We start from the raw sequence: 15957 nt of genomic DNA on the forward strand, positions 1-15957 counted from the left end.
AATTGCACAAATAACACAAAAAATGGGTAAATCTTACTAGTTGTTTCAAGTGCATCTAAATGTCTTTCTTCTAATGACAGAATATATCTGCCAAAATGAGCATTACACAACACAACACAACACAACACAACAACACAGAACTACATGTACACAGACATTACTGTATCCCATGTGACCTTCTATCTCCAGTGTTTTGAATCTATAACATCTTGTTCTTTACTCATTATGTGATTCATATTTTTTGAATGATCATTTTTTAAAGTTACAAAACATGAGTTATTTATAAATACAAACTGTTTATAATAACTTGATTTTAAAGACAATATGGTGTGTAACGGAAAAAAGGTCTGTAAAATTTAAATCTGTAAAATTATTTGGTATTGGGGGTGTTTTGTTTTCACGCAGATCTGGCAACCCTGCTGTTCAAATGTTTGGTTTGCACACATTTACTATTCACTTCGATACGCAGATTGTGATGTGGACGGTAGGGATGTGCGAGACTAATCGACTAGTCGTTTAAACGGTAAACTCCTACTAGTCGACATTGAAAACAACAGTCGATTACACGAAAAAATTACACAAAATGTTATCATTTAAATGACTTTCATTTTAATGTTTCGTTTAAAACCCTTTTAAATGACATACTAAAACAATATGTTTGAAAAAAGAATGATTAATAGTCTTTAAAAGTGTATGAGGAATGAAATGTTTTAATTTTAGGTCAGATCTAGCGTGCGTTTCCTTTGTGCCAATTGCAGCACGCTCAGAACGTGAAAGACGAGTTGTGAGGCGTTTTGAAGGAGGAAACGGGTAGGTTTTAAGCAAACTATGTCATTTCAAAGAGGCATAATAATAATTTCACTGGAGCCATGCCTAACCATACTGTATTGGGGTATTATTGACGCGATGCGGAAAATGCGGACGGAAGCGTGGAGTGCCGGCATAAAACGAAAAGGTAGATCTAAAGCTACATACAGTTATGAGAAAAATTACTTAAGAATACATTTCAATATTTTAATATTTAAAATGCATGAAAGACGGATTGAAGTTATTTGATGTCAGAATAAACTGTAAATGCGGTGAATGCATCTTGAGCACACTCAATAAAACTGAGATGAGAATATCTCAGCTTCTAGATTCACAGAACTTTGACATGTATTTGATTTGAATGTTTATCACAAAACAGCACTTGAATAAACACGATCGCTCAGCACTGTGCAGAGTTTGTGCAGACTCCTCAGACGGAGTTATTGCTCACAAACATTGAGCCGACTTTCATCCGAGCATAACGCTTGCATTTCCTCAACAAGAGCATGTAAAATAATATTAACATCACAAGCACATGCGGACTCGAGTGTTTAGCCTTTGTATGTTCTATAAATGAGCTAATGGGCAGTCTGCTCTTACATACGCTCTGCGCGAGTCCGCCATCAAATGCGTTCTGTACTTTCTGTTCATTGCTTTCTATTCGCTTTTTTGTTTACACACATTGCTGTGCTTTATAAATAATAAAAACATGATCTAATGTAGGCTATCTTGTTTGTTGATATGCTATAGGCCTACCCTAATTATAACTTAGTTAGGCTACTTAATTGCGACATAATTAAAAAAGCAATGTTTTTTGCATTCAAAATCATTTAAATAAACAAATAATGAAACATTCGTTTTTAAGCTTTTAATTCATTGTTGTTACATATTTTAAGTTTCATGATTTCAGTGTAATAGACACACTTTTACTAAAATTAAATTTGATTTGATGACTAAATTTTAATTGAACTTTTAGAGTAAAAAACAGACTTAAAGGAGAAAATAAAATAGATTTTGTATAGGCTACATATTTGAAGCCCAGGCACAGACCAGCGGAGCAAACAAACGCTCATCGCGTCACTTCGTCCAGCCGCTAAAACGATCAGTCAGTGTTGGCGCATCAGCAAATGCAGAAATATTACTGATCATAACGTAAGGAAAGTGGGACACATATGCCTGTTTTAGCTACATTAAATATTGGATATGAACAGTTTGATTAATAGCCTACATTCTTCAGTCTTTAACATGTATTTCATAGGCCCTACGCAAAGTTTTTGGACCGCCTTCTGGGCCATTCTTAGTTTTAGACTAGTCGACTACACGGTTACAAAACTTGAGTTTAAACGACTGTCAAATGAGTCGTAGCGCACATCCCTAGTGGACGGATGGAGACACGTGCGCTCTACCTTTGGATTCCAGCTCCAGTTTTTTCTTCCGAGCCCAGATGTTGTGATAATTCTCTGCCAGCAGTTCTGCCATCGACTGAAACACAAACACAAACACGGACTTACTGGCATCACACATGTAGAAACATGAAAGATTTGATGTGCTGTTGTGTCACTCACATGTAGATCTCTGGACAGGGTGACGTTACTCATGTCCACCGGCTGAGGACAGAAACCATGAGCGCCCTCTATAGACCGCTGCACATCAACATTCACTCACATTAACGCCGTTCTCATCTCCAACACAAATAACCTCCGCCGCTGTTTTTCTCTCACCTGACTGGACAGAGATATTCTGCGTGTGCGGTTGTGTAACGTGGACGCGTCGCTCTCTTTCGTCCGCTCGATGCACCACCCCCACGACAGCATCGTCTTCAGGCTCTCTCTGATTGGCCAGCGGTAAACCTCTTTATCCTGAAGCACAGAGGCATGCTGGGAAATCAACTCCCAGAAGAGAGTTTGACTGGACTGAGGGTGTATTGTATAAACTAAAACACTGATGAAATTGATTGGAGATGTTTTCATACCTTCTCAGAGAGACACTTGTAAGGCTTCAGCAGAGGATGAACTTTAGATGATTCACAGAACAAGTCTCCATGAACCCACCCCATCGCAAACTACACGAAAACACACAGACAGGAAAAAGCAAGAGAAATCCCATTTATAAATACGGTATAAGAAAATAAACCGATTTGACATCTGCGCATGTGTAAAGTCCACTCTGATTGGCTGTGACATGCAGACAGTCACATGAACTCTCTGACCTTCTCCATCGACCATTTCTCATGAGAATTTTCGGCAAATTTGTTGATGAAATGATCGAGCTTCTCCGGAACAACAACGCTGCAGAAGAACACGGAGAATCTTCGTTACCGCTGACACAGATGCAAACAAGAGGTTTGAAGTCAAGAGGTTCAAGGTGATGATGGATGTCTCTGGCGTACAGATGTGTTATTATGACTGACCTGCTGGTGTCAGCCGGCTGTGGGTTAAAGTTTCCTTCAGCGTCCATAGACGACTGTTTCTCCATCATGGCCACGTAGTTTGACTCCATGTAATCTGGAGGTAAAGCTCCGCCCACCGCACTCAGACACGGCAGCGCTAATTTAAACAACTCCACGTCATATTTCTGAAAATAAAACAATTGTTTAAAGGGGTGATATGACACGGTTTGTTTTAGATGTAATGTAATGTGTCTACAGGATTTAAGGTTGATAAACGCTGTATTTTCCACACACCGCGCATGTTTGTATCTCCTCTTTGCTCCGCCTCTCAGATTTTTAACAAAGCTCATGGCTCTGAAAAGCGAGGTGTGCTGTGATTGGCCAGTTCACCAGTGTGTAGTGATTGGTGGAATACTGCAAGCGTGTGAGGGAAATGTAACGCCTCTGACCATATTTGGAACATCAGGTTCCTCTTCAATTGACCCTTCACTAAGCCCCGCCCTCCTTAGTTACTGTTGCTACGCCTGTCAAGCTTTCACGCCTGGCAAGTGTATTACAGTATGTATGCGCCGGTGTCAGACATTCTCAAGGAGATAATTTGTCATTTTTGGCGAACATGTGAAATATCTGAGAGAGCAAGACAAAAGGGACTGCAGTGTACATTCGAGGGATATATCCACGACATAATATGCAACCGATTAGAAAATAATTTAATTAAAATTGAAGCTAAAGCCTATGAATGATAACATTCTCCCGCTTATATTTTAGTAGCGCGCCAGGCTACTGCTCACACGTCGTGGGTCTAATCTACGCCTTGGACCAAACACACATTTCCGTCTTGCCTTTAATCATCTTATTTTACGTTCAGATATATGCATTATGAACAAAGAACCGTCATTATTTCCAAGCAATGGTGTGCTGAGTTAGCTAGCTAACATTAGCGTGCTCTTACCTTGGAGCAAACATGGGTGTTTTTGTTAATCCTGTCGAGTGGGACATTCTAAAACGCTTAACGTACCTTAACAGCGATAAAGGAAAACCAAGTTTCTGTCAAATTTTACTTCTAATAAACACATGCTGCTGTCAAAAGAACGAGCTCCTGATCCGCGGATAAAGTGAATATCACGTTAAGCGTTCTCACCATAGAAGTCCATTATAAGAGAAAACATCTTAACGTGGCTTAGACAAATTTATGTCATTTTAGTGGTAAATAATACTTCAAAAGCCACCGTGCATTGTGTTAAAAAGTGGCGTAGCCTACTCTTTATGCCCTGTCTGAAACCAATATTAAGAAATAAGGCTGAAAGGCAATAAAGTTGCTAACTCCTGGCTTCAGTGTTGTTACATCGAGCTGAATAGCCCGTGGAGCAAACTAGAACAAAACAGCACAAATGTTTCTAGAAGCTCTGATAAAAAGGGACAGAAATATAAATGAGATGATACGGCGCGTTGTTTAGGTACGTTACGCCACGTTAAGCTGTTTCCTTATAATGGACTTCTATGGGGAGAAAACGCTTAACGTGATATTATTCACTTTATCCGCGGACCAAGAGCTCGTTCTTTTGACAGCAGCAAGTGTTTAACACAAGGAAGGTTTGACAGAAATTTGGTTTTCCTTGATCGCTGTTTAGGTACATTAAGCTACGTTAAGCGTTTTTCGCGTTAAGCGTTTTAGAATGTCCCACATTTAGTTGTGAATGGGGCCTTCCACACTGCTTGATCCACGTCCGACATTTCTCCCCTTGGGTTTTAGGTTTCGGGAAGGGAAAACATTCCACCACCCCGTCCAAACTTTTAGGATACTGGCTATCAGATTTACACAATCCATACGCACAACGCTTCGGCATGTTTCCCTCGCTCGAAAGCTTGACAGACCTCCCGCGCCTAGTTACGGTTGCTAAAACCACGATTGGCCTGTGGCGGTTTTCGGGCGTGGCTTAGCGAAGGGTCAATTGTACTGACCAGAGTTATTATAAACTTTTTTTAATGTTTATTTTAGTTAAAGTTGATCAATTTTGGTATATGCTTTTGTCATTTTATAATTTATGTGTTTATTTTTAATGTTGCTATATAATATGAATTAATTTCTATTTTAGTTTTATTTTAGTTTTTGTTTATTATTATAATTTTAGTTCTTTAAGCTTATTTCAGTTTATTGTTGAGGCAACATTTCAAATTTTCCTTTAGTTAAGTTTTCCCAATAATTTTTAGGTCAATATTTTATTTGATTTCAATGAACAGAGACGTTTTCAAAGTTTTAATTTTAGTAAACCAAAATAACCTTAGTACTGACAGGTACGCCCACCTTACTTGCGTCTACATTTGGGCGGTCTCAGTCAAATCAGACCACCAACTGACGTAGATTTGTGGGGGTGTGGCTACACGAGGTGTTTCAGGCAGGTCTGGGTGAGCATTCGCTTTTACATAGAATGACTCTTTTGTTCCCCCACTTTCATTTCTGCAGTTTTACACGTCTAATACACGCATGAGCGACTTATAACACACCAAAGACACAGAACAACATGTGTTCACGCCATATGACCCCTTTAATGTCAATTCTCTGGACGTCTTTCAGTCAGATTAACAGGTGACAGAATCACAGAGCTGAAGATGCTGTGTTGTACCTTTCTGGCCAGAGCATCAAAGATTCCCCAGAAGAGCTTTCTGGACAGATGCAGCTCCTCGTCTGACGCCGCCCCGAAACTTCCCCATCCTCCTGACAGACAGTAATACTTCCAACAGCGCTCGTAGTGATTGGTCAAGAGCTGAAAAACAACAAACCAATCCCCTGGGATTGAACTCATACCTTGGCGTTGCTAAATCTAAAACTGTGAAGAACTCGGTGTTGTGGATTCTGATTTTCTTAACATTCACAAATGTTCTAAACGCACAGAATGAGGAGTCGGGATTGGAATGGGTGTCTGACCTTCAAGGGCATCTTGGTGTGTTCATTGAGGACAGGAACATCAAACACCAGACGTCTCAACAGATGCTGCATCATAGAGGGCCGCAGTTTACTGAAAACACACACGACGGACTCTCATTACGACACTGACTGATGTGTCTTCATGTGGAGCTGGTGTTATTGAGTTCTGAACGCGTGCTCACCCGCAGACGGCCAGCAGGCACTCCTCGATGGCGTCTCTCTGAGCTTTAGTGAGACAGCAGCCTTTGGAGAGTCTGTAGACGGTGTGCAGCAGAGAGTCAATGAGGGAGGCGAACGGCTCGGTGCCGGCAAACAGAGGAGCACATTTGGTGAGGAGCGGCAGAACGGCCGTGCACAGGTACCGGTTCAGAGCTAACGCCATGTCTGTGGCGCTCAGAGCAACCTGAGGGTCAGAGGTCGGCGTCACGCACACACACACTGAGCGATGCTGAAGTGATGAGAAAGATCATGAGACTCACGGTGTCCAATGAGGCGGCGGCTCGGAGGTCAGGCAGGAATCCCACCTCCAGCAGGTGCAGGAGAAAGTTCTGATCCTCGATGCCATAAACACGGTCCAGAAACAGAACCATGGCCGCTTTGTGATCGGGACAGAAGCCTGCCGACATGTCCGGCTCGATCACAGAACCGTCTGCAGACACAAAACAAGAGCTTCTATTAAGACAAGGCTTTGATTCCGTCATCACACAGAACCAACAGGGACGGTGAAAATACCGGGGGATACAGGAAAATAAAAAGTGGGCAATGTGTAGTGTTTCAGTGGTTGGGATGAGTCGGACCTTTAGCCAGCGTGGGCATCAGGAACGGGATGCTGATCACGCCCACCAGGTCCTCGATGGGAATGAGAGATCTCAGGATGGCTCGGATGCGGATGGCCTCACCCTTCCCCGCGTGAATCAGCTGACAGGAGAAAAAACATCACCAGACCTCATGAAACCACAGAGCTGTACACGTTAAGAGGATGAAGACTGCACGCACACACACACACACACACACACATGTATAGATGGTTTCATCGGACACATGTGACTGGCCCGAAGTTAACTTCTGCTCTGTGTTTGGTTACAATATTTAATTTACATTCATAATGATTTAAATTCATATTTTATTGTATGTACTAAATTGTATTAAATTAAATTAAAACTACTTTTAGGTATTAATTCTTTGAGATGGTCTACCGGAAGTCAAGTTTGGGCCACATAATGTTTATATTGTTACTTTTACTCAAGTACATTTTTAAAGTATCTGCACTTTATAATAGTGTTTTTACTTTGGAGCATATATCATTAGTTTTACTTCATTACATTTCATAAATAAATGTTTTATACGTTTTTTACCTGTAATGCAGTACTTAAGGTGCATTTTACAAATCTTGTTACTTTTAAAAATAAAAAGTTAAAACACTTTGAAAAAGAAAGTACTAGTTTTAATCTACTCTATTATATATAAAATGTAGCGGGGTAGAAAATATGATATATGCTTCATAATGTAGTGAAGTAAAACATTTCTAAAGTTAAAAAACAATCATCTCGTAAAAAAAATATTTAAAAATGTACTTGAAATGAAGAATAATAACTGTAAGTACTATACAACACTGTACAGAACTAAACTCACGTGCATCTCTGGAGCACAGCGGCCCAACAGATCAATGAGAGCGGCATAGAAGGTCATGATGGCATTTCCCATGTGAATGGTCTCATCTTCCTCTTCCTCTATGACATCATTACTGTATGAGAGAGCGAGAGAGAGAAACTTTTTTTTTAGTTTGAGATAATGATGTCATCTGACTGTTGACATGGTGTGTTGAATGCGTACGGTGTTCTGTTCTCTTCTGTGGTGGGTGATGGTCCGTCTCTGCTAGGATCTCCTGAAATCTTTTTGGCTTCCTCCATCGCTGCCAGCAGCCCGTTCCCGCCTTCTCCACGCAGGGCGGGGCCAAAACACTCTGGCCGACGAATCAGGAGCCGCACCACCACGTTAGCGTTTTCCTCCACGCTCTCACCTGGAGAGAGAGAGAGAGAGAGAGAGAGAGCGAGAGAGAGACAACACCATCTCATCTCAACCCAACACACATCATTTATCAGTTATGAAGAACAGAGTATTTCACAACACAAATATTTGATTCTTCAGTCACGCATATTGATAATACCCATAAAAAACATCTATACTAGGTTTGCACGATAAATTATTGGCCATATGGGTATCGGCCGATCAATGATGAATCATTTCCTCTGGTTAAACCACTTCAGCTGCACAACTCGCAGTTAAAACCCAGTACAATATTGTCGTTCTCTCGTGATCATTCGCTTACTCATAAGCAGAACATTGTTAATGTAGGTACAGTATGTAGATATTTATGAATGTGTAAATTTTAGGAACAAAAGCATATTTTTTTAAAGCTGATTGCTGTCAGAATGCTTTCTGTCTTGACACACGTTAGACTCGTGGCTATTAAAAACACTTTTCTGGGTTGCTCTGGAAGAACATCTATCATTTGTTTATTAAATATACATACCAGATTTAAAAGTTAAAGAATCTTCAATCAGTGTAAAGTAGGCTCGGTACATGATTTTCTGGGAAAAAGAGAACTTACCTTGTTTTCTGCAGTCAATGTTTTCAAATAAAAGCTGCTGTCCACTTTTTGCCTTTTGTTTCAGTCTCAGGAGATGTAATATTAATATTTAGATGCTGTATTTTGGCCAATATATCGATTATCGGCTTCCAGTGCTAAATAATTATCGGTTGTCGTTATCTGCCAACATTGACATATCGGTGCGTCCCTAATCTATGCACTAAATGCACTGAAAGACGCTTGAGAATGAGCTTCTGCCAAACGCATGAATGTAAATACAAACCATTACAGAAGACAGCGAATCTGAGAAAGTCCAGATATCGTTCACCCTCAACCGGATTCCAGCCGATGTCAGGATATCCTTTAGACATCAACATGACACAACTCTGCAAACCGCAGCCGGCCAGATACCGAACTACCTGTCACGCAAACACATCAGACCGCGAGTAAGTAAGTGCATTCAAATCCTTTAACGCTCGGCTAACGGTGGTCATTTGCCAAGTTAAAGCTGTTATTGACGTTTACGGTATCATTTATGATCATACAGGTGAAAAGTTTTTTTTTTTATTTCAAACATTGATCAAACTGACTGGAACCACCCGTGCATTAAACGGTTTTAATGCACACCTTCCAGCCAATCAGAATCAAGTATTCCAACAGACCATGGTATAACAGAGAAATATATTACAATATTTTGGAGTTACTTACAATTAAGTTAAATTACCACATTGTTTGATGCACTTTTGAGTTCTATGTTCATGTGTTCTTCATATACCGTCATGAAGTACAACATGGGAGTTCAATCACTACAATATAGCACAGAGAAATGTGACGTTAACTATAAAAGAGTTTAGTTTCACAGCACATGAATACAGATTCAGACTAAACCCAATCATTTCATTCACAGAATGATGAATCTTTCAGAAGAACATCGAGCCAGTATCAATGTCAAACTCTTCCTCCGTGACCTCTGACCTGCTGGAAATCATCATGAATTCATCAGATTGTCAGAAAACAAAGAGAGAAAGAGACTCTTACTTTCTCCAGGTCTGGTTCTCTCAGCGCCAGGGCCAGTTCATTGTTATCCATCACTGACGCTGCAGCAACATCCAGAGGAGTGGAACCTCGCATGGACGGAGACGCTACACACAACACACACAACACACAACTGAGCTCATGAGCACACAAAACACACCCGTGAAGAACAGAAGATCTTACCGAGTCCCACGCTGCTGTTCTCCAGCAGATAACTCAGATGATCAAACATGGCCTTCTGATTCTGACGGCTGATTCGACAGAAGTAACACAGAAACCGACAGCAGTTCGCCACCATCTTAGGAAACGTGATCTCCTGACGACAGAGCGAAGAGAGGATTTCATCGTTTCACTCCGCTCATTGTGCTAAAGCAACTTTACCCTAAACACTGTTCATATTAATACAGACACTAGAAACATCAGAAAAAGTATAAGAACAAAGACAAAATGAATCATTAAAACAAGAACATTTTGAAATATAGGCCGTTTCATCGGACGTGCGCACCTGGACTGCAGTTAACTTCCGGTCTGTGTTTGGCTAGTTTCTAATGATTTTACTATACATATTTGATTTAATTTATGTTAATATTCATTTATATTATTGTAATAATATTGTTTTTATATTCTATAATTATATATTCTATAATAATTGTATTAAATAAGCAATTTGTTGAATGGGTCCTTTCACAAAACATTCTTAAGAAGAAAATTCTTCTTAACTGCCATGTTTTTTCTTAAATTCTCATTTAAGAAAAAAGTTAGGAATGTTATGTATTCCCGAAAAAAACTTCTTCATACAGTTCTTAAAAAAAATTTAAACTAAGAAGAATCCAAATTCTCGAAACAAAAGCTGTCGTAAATATCATCTAAAAATTCTTAAAATCTCAAAAGGTAAGATGTTTAATACATGTTTTTGGTTCTTTCACATGTGGCATGTATTGTATTGAACCAGAATCATAATTTTGACATTTACTTGCTATTAAGGAATATTTATATTGCTATAATAATGATAAGGTCCAGCTCCCTTACTTTAGCTTTTTACATTATTCTGGGACAAAGTGACTCGAAACGGAGAGGGTCACAAGTATTATGCCACAGTATCACACAAAAAGTATTATAATAAGTATATTTTTTAACGCTTGCTAACATATTAGCTAACATGCGACGGTGAATGCCGTTTAACACATCACATGCTAATATATAGAGGCTATATAAGAATGCGACGTGCTTGTTACACAAATAAAGTTTATTGTATAGATAAACATATACAGTTACCACACGAGCAAGCGAGTGTAATCATGTCATTTTATTCTTGCGACAAAAATTAAGATGTTCTTAAGAAAATATTTGAGAACGTTTTAAGAAATGTTTGAGAATTGCACTTACGAACATTCTTACAAACTTCCTATAATTTATCTTAAGAACAATCTTATGCTGCGTCCGAAATCGTCTATTTCCATACTATATAGTAGGCGAAAATGAGTATGAGTCACGAGTAGTATGTCCGAAACATCAGTATGCACAAAACAGTTGGTGAGAAATACCCGGATGGTCTACTGCTTCCGCCGAGATTCCTGAGTGTGGATCGGATGGACACTTTTCTATCCCATGATGCCACGGGAGCCGAGCAACGGTCACATTTCAAAAGTAAATCAAATAAATATAGTGGAAAACTTTAAGGCGGACGTCCGTTTTTAATGTACGTGCCAATAAATGAATTTCTCGTGACTGAATGATGTTTTTATCAACGCTCACGTGTAGGATGTTGTTAACACGTCATAGGTCAAAGAGCGCATGGGTCACATGACCACAAAAAATGGACGCAGTGTGTCCCAAATCTATTCATACTACTCCCACTCATACTATACAGAACGTAGTGTTTTAACGGCCGATAAGGAGCTACTTATTCAAATTCAGTACTCTCACAGGATGTGATTTCAGACGCAGCATTAGATTTTGTCTTAAGAACAGTTTCATGAATCTGGCCCCTGTAGTTCGGTGGCATTTAAAGAAAGCGTATGGTACACTGACATCTAGAGGTTGCGCTTGGTATCGCAGTCTAAATTCTAAATATTGGAGAGACAAGTTTAGCCAAGTAACGGTTCCTCTCGGTTTCTTTTGATTGTTATCAGGGGGGTCACAAAAGCGCGCATGTGCAGTGCCGTTTGTTTATGTTGTCACTCTGAAACCGTCTATAAAGAATAAAGGCTGCTTATTATGAACTAACATAAACCCAGACAGGTTCTTCAGATCCATGAGACATTATAAATGAGACAAGATAAATTAGAGGAAGTTTGTAAGAATGTTCGTAAGTGCAATTCTCAAACATTTCTTAAAAAGTTCTCAAATATTTTCTTCCGCCTTAAAGACATTATTGTACTGTCATGGAGGTTAACATTTTAAATGATACAGAAGACAAAACTAGCAACACTGGACCACAAAGCGAGCAACTGACCAATCAGAATCAAGTATTCCAGAGCGTCATCATCTGAAGTGAAGTGAAGTTATTAGTCAGATATGGTGACCCATACCCGAAATGTGACCTCTGCATGTAACCCATCCAGAGAGTAGTGAACACACACACACACAAGTGGTGAACACACGTACACCCGGAGCAGTGGGCAGCTATCACTGCAGCACCCGGGGAGCAAGTAGGGGTCAGGTGCCTTGCTCAAGGGCACCTCAGTCGTTACCCGCCGGCCCTGAGGATCCAACCGGCAACCTTCTGGTCACGAGTCCCACTCTCTAACCATTAGGCCACGACTGCCCCAAGTGTGTTTCTATGGTACCCTCTCACCTTAGATTCTCCTCCTCCCAGAACATTCACCATCACCTCCATCACAGTCTCATGCATGCCCAAAGCTCTCATCAGGTTTGGATGCTGATAAAACACTTTATTATTCATGATGTCACTGCAGACGAGAGACACATCACAGATCAGACCTGACCCACAAACACACGCTCACGTTTAAACACTCGCTGGTGTCTCAGTTGAGCTGTAGATATTTTGCTGTGCACGTCACCTGAGGCCATGAATCATGAGCTTCTCTTCTTCACGACCCATGCGGACGCTGAGCAGAGATCTGATCTGACCCAGAGACGCCAGAAGGTTGATGGTGTCCTCCACAGAGACGGCGTTGATGGTGTAGGTTTTGGGCAGCGCTCGCACCTGCCCGCCGATCCCGTCATACTGCCGGTGGAGTAACACAAACATGGCCCGGACCAGCTCTGGATCCTCGATGACTGACTCCTGAGCCCACCGCACCATCGTCTCTGAGATCAACTGCTGAAGAGTGGCTACACAACACCGCACAGACAAGCACTTCAAATAAAAACCCAAATGATATACAACATGACACGAGTGTGGTAGATTTCACTCACTGGGCTTCTTTGATTTCTTCTTCTTTGGTATTTCGGACATTTTCTTCTTCAGGTAGGTGACCTTCTCCACCAGAGACATCAGACGACCTCTGATCGTGAAATCGCCGTCGCCATCTCCCGATTTGTCATCATCTATCTCAATGCCTGAACGTCACACATAAACACACTTTTATATAATAAAACACACGCTAACACGTGTGTTTCACAGATAGAAAGCATCAGTAACGCGTTTACCGCAGTGTGTCATGAGGTCCTCGTGAAACTCCAGCAGCTGTTCTCTGATGCTCTCCGGACACGGACAATCCTGCTTCTCATCTTTAAAATTCAGCAGCATGTTGATCTGAGGACACACACACACACCATACTGTATAAACACACACACACGTGACCTCCTCAGCATGTGTATCGTGACCTCTGACCTGTTCCTGTGGAGGTGAGCGGAACTCTTTGGTTTTTCGTGCGGTCAGAGCAGCGGACATGTTCAGCGCCTGCATGACTTCATTATAACGGAAGCGCTGGTTATCCTGAAGATTTGCTACGAAGTCATCGGAGAATGCGACCACGGCCTCGATGCGATGCCGAACCTGACAGTCGCACAGATACTGCAGCAGGTGACACATCTAGACAAAACACACACACACAATACATCAGCAAACAGTGTAAAATCATACTTTAGTCAAAATCAACAGAAACATCAGTGAAGAAACAACTTCACATTACTGAGATATAAGACTGAAGAGTTTCACCTGGAGTTTGACAGGTTCAGGAAGTTTCATTTGCAAAAGTCCTTCTTTGGGCATCTTTCCTCTCAAACCGTGCTCCTCGGCCCCGCCTCCCTCAAGCCGGCCCCGCCCACAGCTCTCCTCCACCTCTGGGCCATCAGCGCCGCCCTCCAGCCCAGAATCCTGCGAGAAGACGCTGGGTTCGATCAGCTGCAGGATGGTCTTTAGGTCTCCGTTGTGAAAGACGCCCATGATGAGGAGCGTGTAGAAGAGTTTGATGAGAGGAACGAAAAGGAACTCCGTGCTGCCCCCTACAGGATCCCGCACGTGTAAACTGCCCTCCCGCACCGCCTCCGTCAGCATCTCCATCGTCCGACTCTTCAGCGTCTCCAACGGAAACTCTGGGCTGTACTGGAAACAGTCACCGGCGGCGGCCACCACGCCATTGTCATGGTTACCAGCGACGGACCCTACGAAGTTGGGCGAGGAGAAGCGCATGCGCGGCTGCAGCGAAGTGCTCAGTCCGATGCCGGGCAGGCCGTGTTTCTTCTTCTCATCGGGGAAGAGAGTGATGCTCTTGGTCTCGGGCGTCATGGGAACGATGTACTCGGAGTTCATCATGAGACGGGCGGTGGCGTAGCCGCTCAGGTGGATGTCTATGAGCAGGTCGTAGTATCCGGTGCGCAGGAGGCCCGGCATGTATTTGTTCTGGATGGCGTAGAGGAGCTGAGCCTCGTCCACATGACTACAGAGCGCGTGAGCTACTCGATTGTTCCCCAGAGCGCAGATGGCTGAATATAAACGCAGTGTGTGATAGTGAAACTTCAGCAGATCTCTCTGCTCTGTCAACTCCAGAATATCCAACGACCTGATAACACACACAGTCACTGCACTGCTGTCTCACAATCAGAGAGTGTGTGTGTGTATATGTGTACAGGTTAAGCTATATTTGTGAGGGCCAAATCCTCAGTACCACAGTGAAATACGTGTGAACTCACTTGTGAGGACATTTTACTGGTCCTCACTAAATAAAAAGGCTCATAACTCGCTCAAATAGTGTTTTTCTTTAAATGTAATAGAGGGCACATGTTTGTGTGATTATTAGGTTAAGGGTCAGGGTTAGGGATAGAATATATCATAAGCCTGATATAAAATCAATGGAAGTCTATGTAATGTCTTCACTAGTATACTGAAACAAACCTGTGTGTGCGTGTGTGTGTAATGTACCTATTCTCTTCAGGTATATGTAGAGTCATGAACTGCAGTGGTTCTGAACTCTGGATCATCCAGCCCAATCTCTCATTCACCCTGCTGACCTCTGACCTCAGGAACTGGTTGGGCACACGACTCCATGAGACGGGTGTGAGGTGCTGCACGTGTAAGCGCGGTGGACACTGGGGTACTGCGTTCTTCCGTTCACTTTTAAACAGGCCTGCAGAGAGAGGCATCACATTCTACACACACGCACGCGCACACACACACACACACACACAGTAGATCTGTGATGATGTATGAGCTAAATGTACACGTGCCTTGTTTGTGCCAATACTGCAATATATAAATAGCCTCAATGTCCTGTGTGTGTGCTCACCTTGATGCGTCCCAGTTCAAACTGGAAGACGTTTGGACTGGTCGCCTGCGCAAACACTGCAGGAAAGAGTTTAGTTCTCGGCTCCACCTGCACAGATAAATGAGTTCAGATCAAGAATCAGTTCTGATGAATGAGTTCAGATGAATGAGTTCAGATGAAGAATCGGTTCAGATGAATGAGTTCAGATCAAGAATCAGTTCTGATGAATGAGTTCAGACCAAGAATCGGTTCTGATGAATGAGTTCAGATGAATGAGTTCAGATGAAGAATCGGTTCAGATGAATGAGTTCAGATCAAGAATCGGTTCAGACGAATGAGTTCAGATCAATAATCGGTTCAGACGAATGAGTTCAGATCAATAATCGGTTCTGATGAATGAGTTCAGATCAAGAATCGGTTCAGATCAAGAATCGGTTCAGATGAATGAGTTCAGATCAAGAATCGGTTCAGATGAATGAGTTCAGACCAAGAATCGGTTCTGATGAATGAGTTCAGATCAAGAATCGGTTCAGATGA

At 41.8% G+C, this 15957-nt stretch overlaps 1 protein-coding gene across 1 annotated transcript in view; it reads right to left on the reverse strand.

Annotated features, from left to right (window-relative positions):
• The window catches only part of ryr2a (ryanodine receptor 2a (cardiac)), a 100413-nt gene that overhangs the window by 30799 nt on the left and 53657 nt on the right, over positions 1 to 15957 (reverse strand). Inside the window, exons 34-57 of the mRNA XM_057359207.1 lie at positions 15442 to 15528; positions 15078 to 15304; positions 13875 to 14718; positions 13548 to 13748; positions 13363 to 13468; positions 13129 to 13272; positions 12771 to 13044; positions 12545 to 12659; positions 9931 to 10063; positions 9751 to 9854; positions 8996 to 9131; positions 7956 to 8142; positions 7755 to 7866; positions 6920 to 7040; positions 6602 to 6771; positions 6305 to 6525; positions 6123 to 6213; positions 5821 to 5961; positions 3218 to 3381; positions 3017 to 3095; positions 2780 to 2869; positions 2529 to 2666; positions 2373 to 2450; positions 2214 to 2289 (exon numbers count right to left, since the gene is read on the reverse strand). Of these exons, the coding sequence (XP_057215190.1) occupies positions 2214 to 2289; positions 2373 to 2450; positions 2529 to 2666; positions 2780 to 2869; positions 3017 to 3095; positions 3218 to 3381; positions 5821 to 5961; positions 6123 to 6213; positions 6305 to 6525; positions 6602 to 6771; positions 6920 to 7040; positions 7755 to 7866; positions 7956 to 8142; positions 8996 to 9131; positions 9751 to 9854; positions 9931 to 10063; positions 12545 to 12659; positions 12771 to 13044; positions 13129 to 13272; positions 13363 to 13468; positions 13548 to 13748; positions 13875 to 14718; positions 15078 to 15304; positions 15442 to 15528 (4039 nt within the window). The remainder of the gene's footprint in view (positions 1 to 2213; positions 2290 to 2372; positions 2451 to 2528; positions 2667 to 2779; positions 2870 to 3016; positions 3096 to 3217; positions 3382 to 5820; positions 5962 to 6122; positions 6214 to 6304; positions 6526 to 6601; positions 6772 to 6919; positions 7041 to 7754; positions 7867 to 7955; positions 8143 to 8995; positions 9132 to 9750; positions 9855 to 9930; positions 10064 to 12544; positions 12660 to 12770; positions 13045 to 13128; positions 13273 to 13362; positions 13469 to 13547; positions 13749 to 13874; positions 14719 to 15077; positions 15305 to 15441; positions 15529 to 15957) is intronic.

Source organism: Triplophysa rosa, linkage group LG18 (genome assembly GCF_024868665.1).
Source record: "Triplophysa rosa linkage group LG18, Trosa_1v2, whole genome shotgun sequence".
In the NCBI taxonomy this organism is placed as follows: Eukaryota; Metazoa; Chordata; class Actinopteri; order Cypriniformes; family Nemacheilidae; genus Triplophysa; species Triplophysa rosa.